Raw genomic sequence first — 19,741 nt, 5'->3', positions numbered from 1 at the left:
TGGAAAGTTTTAAAACACAATTTTATGGAAATGATGCAAAAACAAAACAAAAAAAAAACAGTAAAACACAAGGTACTAAGAGAGGATACAAGCAATATTTTCTTAGTCTTGAGATTTTTTTATTTATTTATTTATTTTTATAAATCTTTAGAAGGTCATGCTGTGTATTAAACTTACACATTAAATATCATTTACATTATGAGGAGACAGCTTTGCACCAAGTTTTGTGTGGACTTTAAGTGAATTGATTATACCTTGATGCTTGAAAAGAGTTTGGTCGTGTCTCTCATCTGTATTTCACTGGCATTCAATGCAGACACAGGAATCTCTAACAGATGCTGTCTAGTCTGTGTAGGCAGGAAATAAAAACACAAAGAAAGGCAGAATCAGTCTCATAGCTTCTGAGAAATGTGTTCTATCATCCACTGCCACTGATATAAATCAGAAAAAGTAAGTTTTTTTTTTTACTAAATTAAAAAAATAAGAAATTTTGCTCAAATGGCAGATTAACTGCTTCACGTTGTCATTTCTTAGTTAACTACACTACCGTTCAAAAGTTTAGGGTCATTAAGATAAAATAAAAAGGATTTTATTCATCAAGGATGTTTTAAATGCATAACAGTTAAGACATTTATAATGTTACAAAAGATTTTTACTTCAAATAAATTCTGTTCTTTTAAACTTTCTACTCAAAGAATCCTGAAACAAATTAATCATGGTTTCAGCACAACTGTTTTCAACATTGGTAAGAAATGTATCTTGAACTACATCAACATAATTAGAATGATTTCTGAATGATCATGTGACACTGAAGTAATGATGCTGAATTTTCAGCTTTAGATCACAGAAATAAATAACATTTTAAAATATTTTAAAACAGACAAAACTTATTTTAAATTGTAATAAAATTTCACAATATTCTTGTTAAAATGCACACAGACACTCATTCACTTGTTGGTTTTAGTAAGCATTAGGCCTGAAACTGACCTCTGAAGAACTGATATCCTGACATGACCCCAGTGTCTCAGATGTGTCCTTCAAAGAGGTGAGAAGCTGGACCAAACTCTCTTGATATTCACCTCCTCCTTCAGACTGTGAGAGATCACTGAGAGTTGCTGTGTGCTGAAATGAGTGTTCCTGAGACTGGCTGCTGTTCTGGCGAACGATGGCCTCAATCAGATCTCTCTGTATTTCCTAGAAAGTTGGAAGGGCAGTTTTTAGTCATACAGATATTTCAAAATGGACTGTACTTCAAAATGAAATGATACATGTGTGTTTACAGTTGGATTTCACATAGAATTACCAGCATTGTATCTTCCTGTGGCACACATTCTTTGTGCTGGGAAGGGAGCAATACAGGAGCTGTGGGGTCTATGGGTTTTGTCTCCGTCTGAGTCTGGTCATCATCAGTAACATTTACAGTCTCTGTGTCGGGAGGCTTTGGGGTCAAACCTTCCTTACGAAATGCCATTTTCACTTGATCGCTTGTACTCATTTCTGTGTTTATAGATACTTTGTTCAGATCTACAGATTCAGACTGTTTGATCGATTCACTGGCATCACTTGCTTTTAACATGGTGATTTCTGAGTCTGTTCCTGGCTTTGCTGGTACTGCTTCAGTCACCTTGGTTTCTGGGCACTCATTTTGTTTTTCCTTAGCTCTAGTTGCACTGTCAGGCTGCAGATAACTATCATTTGTAAATTCTTCGAAGTGTTGGGATGTTAGTGGAGGTAGACAACTTGTCTCTTCAGTCACTGGTCTGCTGTCTATGGCAGGCATTTCAGAGAATCCAGGAGGCTCTAGTAAACAACTTCCAGTGTCAGACTCCTGTAATACGTGCTTGATTGCAGCAAAATCAGTTTCTTCTTCAGCAGATGATTCCTAAAAATGAAATAATGATTTGTTTCATTATCAGTGAACTTTTATCAGTGAATCAACTTTTCAGTTATTTTACCATGGGTAAAGCAAGTATTTTGACATCTAAAACCACCTTAACCATGGCATAAAAAAACCAAAACCACTTCAATGATATAATATATTACACCAATTTTCAATAAAGAGTTGTTTTTTTAATAATTATCAAAATAATTATTCCGCCATCTACTGTAATATGCACTACCATTCCAAAGTTTGGGATCAAGGACACATTCAATTGATCATAAGTGACAACAAAGAAATATTCAAAAGTTCAAATGTTACAATTTATAACAAAATATTTCTATTTCAAATAAATGCATCTTTTGAATAAATAAATAAATTCAGAACTCCTGAAAATCACCAAATGTTTTTAAAAAATACATTATATATATATATACAGTAACTGTTCAACATTGATAATAAGAATAAATGTTTCTTGGGCACCAATTCAGCTCAGCATATTAGAATGATTTCTGAATTATCATGTGACACTGAAGACTGGAATAATGATGCTGAAAATTCAGCTTTTTATATCACAGGAATGAACAAATACATTGCAGTTATTGTTATCATTAGAAACTTTCTTTCTTTGTTAAAAGAAAAAAAATCATACAGACTTAAGAACTTTTGAATGGTAGTGCAGTCTATTATTCTGACGGCAGGCAGCTTGTGGTTGCCAATCAACATTGCAAGTGATCAAATTCATACAAAATTCATACAGAATGATCCCTTTGAGCAGGGCTCATCCAATCAGAAGTCGGTATTACACATTCCACAAAGAGGAATATGAGGAATAATGATGATGATGTCTGCCATTAACCAATAAATCACAAAGTTTGTTCCTGAGAGTCAAGTAACTCCATTGGGGCCAGTCTATACCTTAGTGGCACACTCTGTTACAGCAGAGGCAGCATCCATCTCTTCCAAAACGGTCTCACCTGGGTCCTGGTACAGAGAAAGAAAAAAATTATTAGAGATGATGGTCCAGAGTATTAGAAGAACAGACTTCCAAAAGACAATGGAGGACAGCAGCTGTTACTGAAAGAAGTGGAGGTGTTACTGTATATTCGGCATTCTGCAATAAATGCAGCCTTAGTCCACAGAAGGAAAAGCAAAAGAGCTTGGCCGCAAAGCTGACTGAATTATAAACAAATTGAGACATTAATAATAGCATAAACTCTATTAACAGCAGTGTTGAGAAAATTGTGATCATGCAATTCCAAGAATGAAAGTAATTGTCACAGGACCAATCCCTGTGAAAATATAGTGAAAATAGCATAGCAGAGATATATAAACATAAAACATAAAGATTCACATACATTTATTTATATTTATAATTATAATTATAGTTGTATTTGTATATTCGTATAATTTCCATTCATAAATTTATATAAATAAAACATTAAATACATGCAAATGAACAGCCATAGCAAAGAGGTCCAGGGTGTACAAGAGTACAGAAATGTACTCTTGTTCAGGGTTTGGCAAAGGGATGCATCAAGACTGGGAGATAAATTGGAGGTTTTGGAGGCTTTACCTCTGGAACACTGCATGTGAGAGTTCCTGAGGATGAAGACTGACTGTCTTCATCTTCCTCCTTATTGAAAGGGCCTTCCATTGACACCTGTTTCACCAGGGTTATGCGAGGACATATTATTCTTTAGGTTTTTACAGTGACACAACTAATAAGCTGATTTAGTCCTAAAACGGACTAATCCTCATCTTAGATGTCATCTGAGCTTAAGTGGGCATGATTTTGAGGTGTATATTTTTGATTGAGCTGCTTGACTTACCATCCCATCTCCAGAGTAAAAGTGTGGCATCGTGAATTCTGTGATTTGGTCTGAAGGGAGAATCATTTCAGATGGTTGTCCAATAGAGGCCTGAAAATAAAATCAGCAAACTATTCAGTTTCATCAAGTTTTAGAACTTGGACCAACCAACGCTACATGATAAAGATCATGAGAAAAGTCATGGGAGCATCTTTATTGCATACTGCTGCCTTTGCCAATAAAGCCATGTCTGTAATGATTTACTGTTGCACTATTGAGGTTTTAAAGCACTTAATTTTTTAAGAACAATCAGAAAATTTAAGGTTCCCACACATCCTTTCTCCGAGTTGGCTTTAAATTCAAGGCTTTTCTCCTCCTCTCATTCCCATAGTAGACATGAAAGTGAAGAGGAGAGGTCACCCGCCGGTCACGGTCACTAAAAACTTGAACAAGTAATAGGTTCAAACTAGATTTAAAAAGACCTTTGGTCCAGTTAGCTATTTCATTATAACTGTCTGTGTTTGATGCTGTAAATATTGTAAATGGATGTGTCAAAACTGGTCAAATAAAAAAGAGGTTTCCCTAACCAGACGCGATGCGATAAGATTCAAGCGAGAAATAATTTGTCTGTCCATACTGTACGCGACTGCGAGATGCGTCAAAATCAATCAAAACCCACAGCCAATCAGAACAGCGTGTGGGCGGGCTCTCGCGCCAAGTGCACAGCACCAGAGAGTATTCTTGACGCCAATCGCAAGAAAATGGATAAGCAGGCTACATACCGGTAATCAAATTCACAAATATTACACCATTTAAACACAATTCAAATACATAGGCTACTGAGTTACTAAAACAATCTTTGTCAAATAATACACTTGTTTGTTCACAGTTTGAACGTTCTTGTTTCCATTTGTTTAATTTCAAGATCTGAGGTGAACTATCCATTGTTGTTTTTACGGCTACATAGCTGGGAGCACTAAATGATATTCAAAGTCACATTACACGCTTTTAACATTAAATAAAGCACGTAAACAGTAGCTGAGATTATCATTGCCACACTTTGTGTTTGTTGTTCCAGCACGACGTCGCAGAAAAATAGAGACCGTTTCTAAAATAGAATAGTCGTGTGTCGCCGTCGTGGCTGGTTAGGACAAAAACTCTGAAAAGATACCTTTTATCGCGTGTCGCGGCGTCACGTGTAGTTAGGACACGGTGTAACTGTGTGATTATTTTGATCTAAAAGCTCCCTATATAAAGGAGATGGCTGTACTGAAACTGAATTTTCAATCAATGTCATTCTTATGGTATGACATGCTACAATAGTTATAATTCAAGCAATGCAACATAATTTAAAATTCATCATTAAAACTCCTCTATCATTAAAAACTAAAACACACCGTTTTTGTGGGCTCACAATTGAAAGACCGATGACAGAAATATTTGAACTTTTAAAAAAGCCATTCACACACCATGGAAATATTTAAGTGATCTGCAAAATAAAATAGTTTTTTTTAGAAAATGGTGAGCAGGTAATAAGGGTGCAGTAATTTTTTCTCAATAAAAAAGTTTGACCTCTAATGAATACTGAAATTACTTTTTGAAAAATGTTTAAAATAGTGAGCACTCATGTGAGATGAAGACTCCAGTCATATCAGCAGACTAATCAAAGGGGTTTTATTTTGCATGAAGCAATTACTATCAATGAATATGCTGCACACATGCCTCTAGGTGTCATTAGAGATGTGACTGTCATTGCCAGATCTACCAGCTCAATCTCTACAAATATGAAACCTTTAAAATGGCCATTTTCCCTTATGCACCAGAGAAACGTGGGAGCCGTCATCTTTAGAATATTGTCTTTGAACATCCGTTTTTGCGGTCGCTCTGTATATTTCTATGGCATCCGTGTCCTGGAGTAATTAGCTGGTGAAGTGGATTTACTTATTGTAGAGTTAACGAAAGTTATCATGAGCATTGTAATGTTTATCATAAGCATTGTAAAGCAGATGTCTTAACAAATGTCGACCGGGAATTTTTTTACGAGCAGTTCATTCATACCTATGCAAGATCGCTGTGAAAATACAGACCGGAAGTCAAAAGACAACGAGCGCAGCGCTGGAAAGGGGTGGGGCTACATAAGGTCTATACAGTAAGTTGTAACTTAAAATATTTATGTTGTATAAAAAAAAAACAAGGCTAAATGCCATAACTACGGAAATCTGCTTTTCATGAACTAAATAAGCTAAAACGCACTCCAGCTCAGTAAACAGGAAACCTCTGACTCTTGGTAAACACAAGCAAACTATTAAAGCGACAGACCCTTAATGCTGTGCTCCGCTCCACACTGAGCTGCTGTAGCTCCTGGATGGGCTGCAGGAGCTCTTGAGCCCGGTGGAAGGCTGTGAGAGTTTGCTCTGCCTCAGTAGGAAGCCCTAGGCCTGGCCTGCAGCTCTCAATCTCATCAATGGTCCTCTTCATGGACTGGATATTATCCAGAATCACCTGTAACAGAAATTAGGAGGGATATGAGATAATGTAAATGTTTACAGTCCAAACAGAGGATATAAATATATGACGCACACAGTACCTGTATGTCCTCAAGATATTCCTCAGGAGAAATGTTCTCTGTGTCAGTAGTGGAAAGGATTGTTCTGATCTTGGCTATATTATTCTCCATTGTCTTCACCTCTGTTTCAATGGCATCCATCTCCTACACATAAGTTATAAGTGAATTACAATTAAAATATAGGCAACATAATTAAAAAACAAAAATTATCACAGTATTATATACTAGTATAAGTAATTCCAGCAATGCTATGTAGGTCTCATAAAACCCTCCAAATTATCTATACATTGTTAGGGATATCAAAACTGCTAATACTAACTCAATACTAATATTTTACCATTTTTACCAGTTACCAGTTTTTCTGGTATCCCAATTTGCCCAATGCCTCAATTTGATGTACTTCTTGGTCAAATTTCCCATATTTATGAGATATTAATGCAAACACAGTCAGCTACATTATAGTTCAAAAGTTTGGGGTCAGTAAGATTTTTTTCCCCAGTAAGATTACTTGAATATTTGATTTTATTGAAAATACCTGAAAAAAAAAGTCAAGCATGATTTACTTAATTTGTATTTTTGGACTATTGTAATTAACTGTTTTTAATAGAATGTTTACTTCACACAAACACTACTGTTTTAATTTAAAAAAAAAAAATGACGTTAATATATTTTAAATAAAAGGACTGTATTCAAATTTTAATAGCATAATTGTTTTGCTGTGGTATCGAATGGGTAACAGTGATCATAAAATTTCACTGGTATTGATACAACTAAAAACTTGGTATAGTGACAAACTTAGACACTGTAAATCCTAAGAAAATATGTAAATCTTACTGTAAATACATACACAATTCTTCATTGAAAGTAAAGATATTTCTTACAGCTGCTAGGTGCTGAAGGTGGGAGAGAGGGTCCAGGACGCTTTGCTGCATAAGTGTGATATTTTGTATACAGAGGTGGAGGAGCTGTTGTTGAGGAGTGGTGTCACACACCGGAGTGATCTCCTGCAGGACAGGCAGGAAGGCCTCCAGAGCTGCCCTGTATCCCTCTGATTCATCCAGCATCATCTACAGACATGCCATAAGAGTTGCCAACAAGTTGCAACATACCATCTACATAAAGTATGATATGTCTCACTAGAAGTGACCTGTAAACGGCTTCAGTGTGAGGCTTTGACCTGACCTTGAGGGAGTTGGCGTGGCAGTGGATGCATTTCGCAGCGGTGTAGGTTCTTGGGACGACCAGCCAGGACTGAGCCTCTTTCAACCAGCAGTTGGAGCTACTGAGTAAACCCTCATAGTCCTGCAGACAGGCAGGGATCTGATGGGAGCAAAACACAAGGCACAAAAAGTCATGGTTGCTATCAGTGGCATTATGTGTTGGCTTATGTTGTGAAACAAGGATTATGGGTCAAGTCTGACTTTGCTGATGAGGGCGGTCCTGTGCTCGGCCTGTTTGGCTGTGGTCTGGTAGAGCTGCAGTGGCTCCGTGAGCTGGTCCATGAGGACGTGTGCTCTCTCAGGCTGTTGCTCAGCCAGATCCTGCACCTCAGCCTCCAGCTCAGCTATCCGAGTGTGCCACTGGTCCAGCTCATCCCATATACGCTGCACAAACACGCACACATGCACATTAGACTTCAGTTAGTGTAGACATCATATTTCACTGGACACAAATGTAAAATGTGAAAGACGGAAGATCAGTTCATTAAATATGTCATGAGTAAAGCCTTGTTTTATTTTAAATATATGTTTTGTTTTTACGATTCTACTCATTTATTATACTTTACAGAAGTTTTCTGTACATACAATAAGTGTTCACATTCTCTCTCTCTTTCTATACAGCGTTATGTATCATCTGAAACGTGCTGCGACTTATATAATGTAAAACTAACGTCAAGCACGCAAAATGCACACATTTGGATCTGTGCTGAATGAGAGAAGTATGCGAGCCCAAATTTATTTGTATAGCACACTTTCCACATGTCGGTAGTTTCGTTATGTTTTACATAAATTATTCTTGGCATTTATAGCTAATGTTGTTTATAATGAATGCCACTGTTTGTTTTATACTTGTATTTTTCATCCTGATCTGTTCTGAATACTGTGTTGTGAGGAGAACTAAAACTAAAACTTGTTTATAGTGTTTATAATGTTTGTAAATGCTTTGTTTTAATTATCGGTATTATTACAATATTTCTAAATGCAATAATAAAATGTGACTCGTACATCTGTGTTTTTTTTCTCTCTCACCAATGCAATTTTGATCCGTGCAACTTATTGTCAGGTGCAACTTATGTTCCAGAAAATATGGTATATACATAAAATCACAAAATAAAAAAAAATACAATAAAAGTATAAGAAAACAAATAAATAAGAGAATAAACAGAACTAAATAATACACAAAACTAAGTAATGAGAGAAATTAAGCTGCCTGAGTAATAGCCCATGTTTTCCTGAGTGTATTTTCAATAAGGTGCATGTGGAGGCAAGAAGGGAACAAGTACCTTTTGTGTACGTTCAGCCTCAGAACAATTAGGACTTGTTTGCTTTAGCAGGGCATGCACACAATTCAGGCCCACCGTCACCTCTCCAACCTGCTCAACCATTTTACTAAGAGGACCACTTCTCTCCATGACCATGGCCAACTGAAACAGAGTTACATTTTTATTAGGTTTCATTTAAAAACAACACAGACACTCGAACTTAATATATATATATATATATATTAAATATGGCAGTTATAGTTTGAGTGTCTTTGTGTTATGTTATGTGTTATATACAGTATATAAAACAATTTTGGAGGTTATAATGGAGACTGACTGCCTTTTTCACAAGTTCAAAGGATTGTTTTATTGTATAATTTATTTTAGAATCCCTTATTGATATCTATATTCATAAAAACATGCTCATTAATAATATTCATATACATACACACACAATTAGCTTTTTCCAACATCAAACACACTCTACCTATCGCTAAAACGGTACTTGATCCCACAATATCCTAAAATTAAAGATAAAGAAAGTAAATACTTTGTCCTTAGCCTCCAGCAGGGAGACGTTGAGCTCATTCTGTAAGATTTGAATCTCTGATGGTACACAGCTCCATCTGTTCTGCACTCTGTCTATGACGTCCTGCAATCGAGCCTTTTGTGACACCAAATCCACTTTGACTTCCTACAGTGTGATACAACACAGTGAATACAATATCAACAGCAAACACTGCAGAAACAGACTCTCCTCTTACTCTCCCTGTAAAAAAAAAAAAATATGCCATAAAGCACCAACCTGTAGTTGTTCAGCAGCTGATTCGGACTGTAAAACCGTCAAAAGAGAGAGAACGTTCTGCTGAATGGCACTCATCTCCTCCTGCACACGACCCGACTCCTGGATCTCAAAAAGCACCTCCTGACGGATCTTATTGCTCTGATCTCTGAGACTATGCATGAAAAAGAAGCTCTGTAAATGTAGAGTCTGAACATGTCCTCAACATATATATGTTTATGTGCATGTGTGTATAAGTCTTACCTTCTGCACTGACCCTGTAAAGACTGCAAGTCCTGACAGATTTGAGGAGAAACTTTCAGCTGCTGCAAATTTGAGACCCCAAGCAAACGTGCCACATGGTGTTGTAGAGATGCAAGTGTATGATGCTCCTGCTCAATCCTATCTTGAAGGTGCTCAGTGAGGCTCAGAACACCCTGAAGATCCACCAGGGATCCCGTCACTATAGATGAGTCAGGGAGATTATTCTGCAGACTGCCAAGACCTTCCTTTGATTTATTGAGCTGCACAGCAAACCCAAACATGAAGAGAAATGAATTAATGCACAGCTTACTTCATTAATCATAATACAAGCTGGATATATAAATAAAATGTATTATTAATTGTCTTTTTTATATTATAAAATACAACAAAATAAAATAGAAAATTACATACACGTATCACAAAGTTTCTCCACTCTGCTTCTTTATGAGACGTGCTTGCCTTGAGTGATTCCACTCTGCACTGCAGCACTGCCCAAGACCTCCACAGATGTCCCAGCATCAGATCCACAGGAGCATTGCATCGATGACCTGGGCAGCTTTCCCTCAATTCCTCCAGTCTTTTAGCAATGTTCTTCAGCTCTGTCTGGAGCACCTGCAGATGAAGACAATTTCAACGAATGCTAATCTAGCACTACTAGAATTGTTACGAGATGAAAAGTAGCACAAGGAACCATTCATACACCATAAGAACTAGAGTATATACAGTAAATAGAGTGTATACAGTATATTCTCAAGTTTTCATTGGTCCCCAAGTCATTTTCAAGAGTTTCAAGGGTATTATTGCAATGCATTTAAACCAAGCACAACATGCATGATAAACAAAATGGATTAGGTTCTTCTACATGGTGAATATTAATGGCATATAATGACCACAAACCTTTATTTTCTGCTGGTGTTCTTGGCAGGCTTCAGAATCAGTCGGTTTTTGACTTGAGCATTTTGAGATTTGAGAATCAATGTTTTTGAGAAGTTGGCTCATTTCTTCATGGTGACTCATGTGCACAATTTGGTCTCCCATGCACCTAAATTGTAGCAAAAAGAGTGAACCATTAAAGCAACTAAATAAAACTGCCTTTAGTACATTTCATTTAACCAAATAGATGTATTCCATTCAAACTAATTGGTTCAGACCATGGTTTCCGAGGGAAATGTTTCCAAGTAATGTACAGTATATGGCAGACATTTAAAGAGCTTTTTGAGAACATTTTGGATTATTTGTAAAATACATTTTTCCCCCTATTTTCCGTCCCCCACACAAAACAATTATACAATGATTTTCCAATTTGATAAGAAAATCTCAACAACAATCAAAGAACATTGTGAATGCAACAATCTGAACCATAGGGCAAGGATCAATTTTGATAAAAAAAAAAAAAAAAAAAAATCAATACTTGATCAAAAACGTGCTTATAGAGTATGGCTAACCTCTGTAAAGCCTCGAGTCTGAGTTGAGCCTGAGCTTCTAATTTGGCATCTTGTACCAGAAGGTGACTAAAAACCTCGATATGAAGCTGCTCAGTTAGAGGGATGGAGAGGCATGTCTGATGGGGTGTGCAAGCACCAACTTCAGACAAGCGGGCATGGAAACCCTCAACCAGAGTGCTGAAAATCTGCTGAATATAATGATGCTCCTCTTTGTAGCCTTTGAAGCCAGTAGATGGAATCATGAGATTGGATCTGATTTGGTGAAAAAAACTCTCTGCACCCTGAACAGCCCAGCTGTAATGCTTCAGTGCCTCCCGAGCTTGGAGAAGCTTGTCCTGGAAAACCAAAAAATATATATATTATTATTATTAGAAATCGTAAAAACAACATTCATAGTTTTACTAAACTAATTCACAAATTAAATAAAAAAAAAATGGTATATTTTAATGTATCAGTGTTTCCTTCAAATCTGAGATGTAAGTTGTGAATGTGAGTTCACTGTGTTATTTTTTCATCATCAGATTGAATATAGACTATGTACCATGATATTTATGGCAAGAAATGTCTTTCAAATTAGTTTTTGTTGAGGACTGCATGCAAAAACAGACATGACCAGTATAGTCTAGTTAAAAAAAAAAAGGGAATGCCGTGTAGTCTCTACCAGCCGTTTGTTGTCCTTAAAAAAACAATTTCTTTAAAAGAAAATATCTCCATTTGCTTTGAACTTTGAGCGTTGTAACTTTGCAGATGTTGTTTATGCTCAAACAGCAAAATTACACACTAACTAAAGTTAGAAAAGTGAAATCCTAATCAACCACCCCTTTAATATAACTCCGATTGTGTTCGTCTGAAAGAAAAAAGTCATATACAACTAGGATGGTTTGGGGGTGAGTAAATCATGGGATCCTTTTTTTATTTTTGGGTGAACTATCCCTTTAAGATGCAGCCCTACTAGAAATTCTTCAAAATAACAATGCTGTCACATGCATATTTGAAGAAAACTACAACGGTTACAAAAGCAGCATTCTATTGGTCAAGTAGACATGGGGATAGTCATTTTAACATGCATGGTCACGTGGAACTTACCATGTGCACAGTGCAATCATTAAGAGTTCTCTGGCCAAGATCAACTGTCATCTGGTAGCTTTCAGCCTCTTCTCCTTTCCTGCAGCCCTCCAACATTTGAATCACTGACTCAACGGTCTGGACAAGTGTCCAGTGCTTTCTCAGCTCTGCATCAATAGTCTTATTATCTGGCTCCATGCAGATGGTCTTCTTCAGCTGCTGCCTAACACTGTTGAAGAGCTCAGAGAGTGGACTGAGGTCTGTGGGACTGCCAAGTCGCTCCACCAGAGAGCACTGGAGGGTTTTAGCCTCGTTTTTGACTGTGAGCTCCCAAGAAGCTAGCTGCTCAATGACCAAACAAATCTTTTGCCTTTCTGCTGTCAGCTGGGATGGATAAAGATCTTTTGAAATGGCCTCCAGGTGGTCAGCGGCCTCTTGACATATTATTCTCACCAGAGGCAGCTCCACTAGGACAGCCTGACAGACACAGAGCCTAACGTCAGTTCCTACACGTGAGTCTACAATATGCGACAAGCTCTTCTTTACTGCCTCTCTGGAGTTCTCCATGTGCTGCCTTGAAGTGAAGTACTCCTCATGCTCTTTGGCTTGCTGCTCCAGCAGATGTATTCTCCTCTGTAGATCTAGTACAGCATGGACCATCTCTTTCCTCCGAGTTTCTGGGCAGTGTGGAATTTCCTGCACCTTGCACAGGAGCTCCATCAGCATGTGCTTAGCGGATTCAAGAGCCGAGAGCGAGTCTCTTGTTACGGGATACCTCTGCCTCATGACATCAGCACTCAACTGTCTCAAGCTCTTCTGAATGACGTTATGTTCTTCAGCAGATGATTCCTGAGAATGAAGGAGCTCTTCAAACACCCAGCACGAGGCCCACTTACGGTTCACAACTCTAGAGACTTCTTCTTGTAAGGCTGTAAGCCTGTTGATAAGCTGAAAGCTTTCGGGTACACTCAAAACGTTATTCATAGTCTTGGTTTCATCTAACAAAGACTCCAAGTTTTTTGCTTGTCTCTCAGCATTCTTCAAAGCCTCAGTGGACACCTGAAGCTGAACCCTCAATTCTGGGATTGTAATTTTAGGTTCAGAGGCCAACGGTTTACCAGACTCTTTTTCCAATACTGAGGTCAACCAAGAGCTGCTGTCAGTGATCTGTTTCCACAGTCTTTCTCTAATATGTAACATTCTGTTCATTTCCACAACTGCACATTCAGTCTTCTCAGAAATCTTAACATACAAATCCTCTAAGGAATCGAGGGTGGGCAACATGGCTTTGGAATCCTTCTCGTCAAGACCTATAACTTCCTCTCTAAGCTCTTTCAAAACAGAGGCCAACTGAAACCTCTTAAGAGATGTTTCAGACTGCAGTTTCTTCATGTGGTTGACCTCGTGACTTGCCTCTTCAGGGTACAGGGACATCCTCCTTCTCCTACTGATTTTGCTTTCCGTTCGTTTAGCCCATGTAAAATAGTCACTGATGATCCTAATGGTCGGTGAAAAATCATTGCCATTTGAAGTCTGAGAGCTGAGCTTCTCCTGAGTCAGAGCAAGTTGAGAATTCAGACCCTGCACCGCATCCTCCATATCTCTAAGCTCTTTCTTTCCCAGCGGACTTGAGGAAAGAGCCTGAGAGACCTCAACAATGTAGGAATAGCGCTCAGTCAACACTGCCAGGTCTGCAGTTCTGACTGTCTCATGTAGTGCACTTTGCCAGTCTATCGGTCTGGGAGATCTGTGCGAAAGACAAACTGACTTCTCCAGAAGATCCAGTTCACGTTGCAGCTCTCTGGCCTCTTGCAGGAGTCCAGAAACTTCCGCTGTGCAGACATTAGCGTGCCACAGACTCTTGGAAGCAGCCCACTCCACAGTCCGCCATCTCTCCTGTAAAGTCCTAAAAGGTTCAATGCAGGCCACAGGTCCCTCTGCCTCATCCAGATGGGCTGAGATTTGAGAGCATGTCTGTAGAAGCTCTTCAAGTATGCCTCTCTTCTTCTGCATGCTCTTAAGGAATGCACTCAGCTTCTCTGCTTGCAGGGTGCTGCTTTCAATGCAATCTCTTCAAAATGGTGAGAGAAATGGGGATTACTTTTCATTGTCTATACTACCAGTACAGGTTTAGACACACCTACTTGTAATGACTATTCTCTAAATTTTAGAGTAAGAGTAAAGTCATCAATGAATAACAGGTATAGGAAAAAGTGTGTCAACATGAAATCTTAAAACATGTCATTTTATCTTTACTTTCTTATATTTTACTGTTTCAGTCAGAATATTTATTCAATTACAAATCATTTACTCCCAGTTGATCAGTAAAATACAGCATGAACACTATAGCCCTATCTGGACAGGACAGGACTAGGACTAAATTTGTGACCTATGGAAGTCAATGGCTACAGTTTGGTTACAAACATTCTTTAAAATATCTCCTTTTGTGTTCAACTGAAGAAAGAAACTCATACAGGTTTGGAACAACATAAAGGTGAGTAAATGATGAGAACATTTTCATGTTCTATGTTGAAGATGAATTCACAAAAACACACGCACACGCGCGCACACACACACACACACAAAAATGTCAAAAAGGATACTCACAGTGTCAGTGTGCTGAGTTCAACCTCCAGGTTGTGTAGAGTATCCGTGAGAACACGTTTTTGTTTGTGATACTGTGTGACCTGCTGTAGCTGTGCCTTTTTAAATTCTGCCATTGTTGAGGTATCCAGCAGTACTCTGTTCCAACTCCTCTCTATGCTCTGCTCAGGCTCTGTAAAGCATCCTGCACCAGATTCATTCCGAGGCAGTCTGGCCACCTGATCCATGACACATTGCCGGCAGATCTATGCATGGATGTAATGTCATAATGTTTGTTAGTTTTATTTTAAATATTTATAGTTTGAAAGTTTGATTTGCGAGCCAGTTTTGCATGCATAAGTATCACGGCTCAATGTGTCAGAATATCTGTGCTAACTATTAGGCCACAGAACCAAGTGATTCTTGTAGAGTGGGGTCCAAAAGTCCACTAATGACAATGCTTATACTTTGCATTTTTATAATGCAATACAACATTTTTCCATTACAAATTATATTATCAACATCATAATATGAAAGTACTGTACATTAATTTCAAAAGGTTTTAGTATTTGGTTTGTCCCTTTTGCTTTACAGCAGCACTCGAGCTGCATGATGTAAAACCTGATGTTAATGTTCTCCAGCATGACTTGAAATGATCCAAATATCATCTTGAGCTTTAAAAGAAGCAAAAACATCTGACCTTTTGAGTTGACATGATCAGTGCCTCAAATCTGATTTTATGTGACTTGAAAAATCTGATTTTAAAGTCATATGTTTTGTCATCAGACATCTCCTGAAGGTAGTAAGGGATTGTTTGGGCTGTTTTTAGGTTAGCTCTTCATGACTACTGACATCTTTTACTGTCAACAGCTGTTCACAGCTGGAGGTTTTGGAGAAACCACTCCAATGAAGTAATGTACTGTACCTCGGCTTCTTCTAGCTGAAGAGTCATATGTGCAATGCTGAGTTGGGCCGGTCGGTACCGGCATCTGAAAACCTGCAGGACAGTCCATGCCAAACTGTTCTCAGACTCTGAGAGTAATGAGTTCCGAAACCAGGAATCCTTCCATGGTCTAGTTTCCTGTAAAAAATAAAAGTATTAAAATTTGAAACTAAATTGAGACATTTAAAATGCAGACAGAGAAAATGGTACAGTTCTAAGCAGCACAGAGCAAAGCAAATCCTTCCTTCCTGTGCAATTTCCTCCCAGCCTTGAGGGAATATAGGGTCTTCAAGTCAAAGACCAAAACGAGTTGATTAACTGATAACAGTCAGTTGTATTTGAGAAAAAAAAAGTATTTCTTGGTTTCACCTTAACAGAAACAGAAATGAAAACTGGATTTTTCATGCATTCTTTATCTGTTAAAATCCCAAAGTTTCTTAAGTTCTTCAAGTTGTTCCTTAAACAATTTAGAACAAAACTATAATGTGTTAACATACGTACCTCAGAACTGTGACTGGTCACCAGAGGTGGCTGAATATTAGTGATGGTGTTCAGTAAAGTGGCCCACACATGTGTCCCTGTAGGCTGCTCCGCATGGCTCGTTTTATCCTTGCTGGCTGCTCCTGATCCTCTGTTTTCGGATGATTTGTTCCTGCTAGATGGATCTGAATTGGCTCTGTGCATTTCTTCATACTACAATAAGGAAAAAGTATCATAGTTCATATTTCAGGGCAAAAGTTCACCACAACACCGCTTTGCACCTGCTGTCAGAGCTCGTTTAAAAGAGAAACACAGTTCTGTTCCTTAAGTCACAATTTCAGAAAAACAAGGAATGCTGCCCCATTGGGAAATGAGTATTTCCTCTAAAAGGCGTGGTGTGCCTTCAGGGCTAAAACAGACTTAGGAGAAGCAGTACTGCAAGACCTAATGCCAACAACATGTAGTTGGTAAAAGGGAGCCAAGTTCTTGCTCATTGAAAAAATTGTATCGTAAGACAACTTCTATATGAAATCAAATAGATAAAAAATATGCATACGTGCCACAATATAACCATGATAAAGGGTAGAGGGTGATATCTGTTAGAATGCCAACACATGGAATGATGTATGAATAATGCAACAACATGCAAAGGTGGCCTATGGAAAATCAATCAAATGAATAATATAAAAAATAAATAATAATAATAATAATAATAATAATAAATAAATGGCAAAAAGCATTTGTTAATATATATTATAAAATGTATTAAATACATATAACTTTTAATGAAAATGGTTTTTGCCATTGCAGCTCATCAATTACACCAACATATAAGAGGTAAGGATATAAATAGAGTTCACCATTGTTGAACAAACGGCTTTGAGTGCACATAAAATTGCACAATGAATTCCAGCATTTCACACAGCTTGGAATAATGATTGCACATTCAGATAATGTAAGATCTTTCAGATTATTTTTTGAAACCATGGCTAGCCATCCTACATATTCCAATAGGAGAAAATACATTTCATTTTCTCAGAGTGAATTATGGAGCTTTTAAAATCCTTTCTCTTATCCTTTCAATGATTTTCATTCTCTGATATTCTTTAACAAATGACTTCTTGAAATGATCTGTAAATGGTGCAAAATGTAAAATGAAAGGCATCAATTGAACTTGAAAAGAAATAATTTTTGCAGTAAAATCACTGTAGGTTCACAACTTCTGTGTTATACAGCTATAACAAATGGCGTTCTTCTGAATCCTGTTAAACAATAAGGTTAAAAAGGTTTTGAATGAACACATTAAAAGTGCTTGAAAAGCATTTCATTCAGGTGCTGAACATGACCACCAAGATTTTTGGGAGTGATGTCACATTTTTATAAGAACACATCCATGTGAATCTTACCTGCAAAGGGAAACTGCCATCTGAATCATCTGTCCTCTCAGCTTCAGCATGGTGAAGCTGTGACTTTGATGGCACTGCAGTAAGGATTTGTGTAATACATTCAGCTCTCATAACGGGTGAAGCATCTGTTAGCATTGTTTCTGAGTCTTCTGTATGTGCTGACTCTACAGTCTCCATTGCGGCTAAGACCACACTACCTGTGGCTTCTCCGTCAAGTGAGATGCTAACGGTCTCAAATTGTTCATCCTTAGTCTCAGTTTTTCGAAGATTCAAGGTCTCTGGCTGCACAGCGTCCACAACTTTTGTTAGTTTGTCTTCTGTACTAAATGGCTTTGCAGTATTTGGGTGACTACAGTCTGAAGACACAGTCAGTGAAGTATCTGTGATGTCCAGCAGCCTGACCTCAGAAGTTTGAAGGTTTTCTGAGTCAGTTTTATTCTTCTGTTCAGATCTAGATGTCTTCAGCATTTTACTACTGATATTGCTTGCTTGTTTCACACCAGCTGATTTCCTGTTCTTCTTCCTACCTTTAGCAACATTCGGAGGCTTTTTAAGTATGTTTGCTTCATTTGAGGGCTCTACAAATTTGTTTTTCTTATCCTCATCATGACTCTCCAACATTGTGACATCCTGCTGATGAACTACAGAGCCCAAATCATTGCCTTCTCCAGTGTGGAAATCCATTTGGCTTGATGTTTCTGCTTCTATGATTTCATGTTGCTTCTCTTTCTCACCTTTTTGAATGTAAATCTCCATGATCTCATGGGTTTTGGGCTGGATTACTTCCTTCTGTCCTGGCTTTAGCTCAGAACTACTTGATTTCACATTGTCCTTCTCTGAAAGGCCTCCTTTAGCATCTTGGCCTTCAGGTTTCCTCTGTTGATTTTTTACCTCTGTCTGGGAGAATTTATCCATGGACGAGTCTTCAGGGCCCGATACATTATCACCAGACAGTAACTGACACCTGTCTGATGATAATGTAGGAGAATCAACATCGAGGATGATGGTAAATACTTTCTTTGCATTTCCAGAGCTTGCATGATGGTTCTCTGGGTATGAAACCATTGGGAAAAATGCTTGAGTAGATGAGTTCTTCTCAGGTTTAGGCCTGGAATCAAGGTCTGGAGTAGAATGGGTGGGTTCAACATTATCAGTGTAATGGTTTTCATTAAACTGCACTTCTGATGTGGAATGAAAACGAAAAGGCTCATCAGAAGAGCATATTACAGCATGTTTTTCATCTACATCAACATTTGGTTTGGCTTCCAAGAGTTTCAAACCATCATCTGATCTCTCTAAGTTCCTATCATGAACAACTGAAACAGTATCCCATTTAGTTGTAGAAGCTGGGATAGCTTGTGCCTCTGGGCTCTGGTTGGGTTTGGTAAGATCAGAGTCCAGCACTATGGTAAAGACTAGCTTTTGGCTTCCACAAGATGAGCCATGGGAGGATTTACTGTCATCTTCTCTTATTACAGATCCAGTTTCACCCCTCTCTTCAGATCTAGACATGGACTGCTGATCATCTGTGTCATGGCCTGGTGGGAGGTTCTCAACATCTGCAGTTGCTTGTTGTGTTGAGAAAGATAAACATGATGTATCCTCTGTTCCACTGACTTCCTTTGTGGGCATCTTTACATTCATTAGATACAATTCATCCACTACATTGCCAGTGGCAACCTGCAAAACAAGGAAATGAACTGCTATGACTCAAGAACATAACATAATTCAGCAATATACAGTACTGTATGTGTGTTTTTTTTAATAATCTATAATGAATGCTGCATCCTTCGATCAGCCCTGTTTTCAATAGTCTAAATCAGGTAAGTTCAACACTGGTCTCAGAAGATCTTTCAATTCAGTGCTACAGAAGAAGAAAACCATACATATTTGTACTGACAATGAGGGTAAGTAAACGATGACAGAAATTTTCCTTTTACGCAGAACTATCCTTTTAAGACATAATTTATTTAACTTATGGGCTTTCCTATTTCATTTTAAGATTTACACTACCATTACAAAGTTTTGGCTCAAAA

General features: G+C 38.0%; 1 protein-coding gene across 1 annotated transcript in view; it reads right to left on the bottom strand.

Annotated features, from left to right (window-relative positions):
- LOC130097528 (nesprin-1) overlaps window positions 1-19,741 on the bottom strand; it is a 104,078-nt gene that overhangs the window by 43,664 nt on the left and 40,673 nt on the right. The window contains exons 40-62 of the mRNA XM_056264402.1: window positions 17,706-19,385; window positions 16,321-16,512; window positions 15,802-15,957; window positions 14,901-15,142; window positions 12,315-14,364; window positions 11,229-11,563; window positions 10,681-10,825; window positions 10,195-10,395; window positions 9,784-10,043; window positions 9,544-9,694; window positions 9,289-9,432; window positions 8,760-8,900; window positions 7,678-7,860; window positions 7,439-7,576; window positions 7,138-7,323; window positions 6,278-6,400; window positions 6,010-6,192; window positions 3,712-3,801; window positions 3,456-3,542; window positions 2,798-2,863; window positions 1,304-1,882; window positions 988-1,194; window positions 255-347 (exon numbers count right to left, since the gene is read on the bottom strand). Coding sequence (XP_056120377.1) covers window positions 255-347; window positions 988-1,194; window positions 1,304-1,882; window positions 2,798-2,863; window positions 3,456-3,542; window positions 3,712-3,801; window positions 6,010-6,192; window positions 6,278-6,400; window positions 7,138-7,323; window positions 7,439-7,576; window positions 7,678-7,860; window positions 8,760-8,900; window positions 9,289-9,432; window positions 9,544-9,694; window positions 9,784-10,043; window positions 10,195-10,395; window positions 10,681-10,825; window positions 11,229-11,563; window positions 12,315-14,364; window positions 14,901-15,142; window positions 15,802-15,957; window positions 16,321-16,512; window positions 17,706-19,385 — 7,632 coding nt within the window. The remainder of the gene's footprint in view (window positions 1-254; window positions 348-987; window positions 1,195-1,303; window positions 1,883-2,797; window positions 2,864-3,455; window positions 3,543-3,711; window positions 3,802-6,009; window positions 6,193-6,277; window positions 6,401-7,137; window positions 7,324-7,438; window positions 7,577-7,677; window positions 7,861-8,759; window positions 8,901-9,288; window positions 9,433-9,543; window positions 9,695-9,783; window positions 10,044-10,194; window positions 10,396-10,680; window positions 10,826-11,228; window positions 11,564-12,314; window positions 14,365-14,900; window positions 15,143-15,801; window positions 15,958-16,320; window positions 16,513-17,705; window positions 19,386-19,741) is intronic.

This window comes from Rhinichthys klamathensis, unplaced genomic scaffold, assembly GCF_029890125.1.
Source record: "Rhinichthys klamathensis goyatoka isolate OS25496 unplaced genomic scaffold, OSU_Roscu_1.1 h1tg000221l_1, whole genome shotgun sequence".
NCBI lineage: Eukaryota > Metazoa > Chordata > Actinopteri > Cypriniformes > Leuciscidae > Rhinichthys > Rhinichthys klamathensis.
This window is presented reverse-complemented; position numbering and strand designations above follow the sequence as displayed.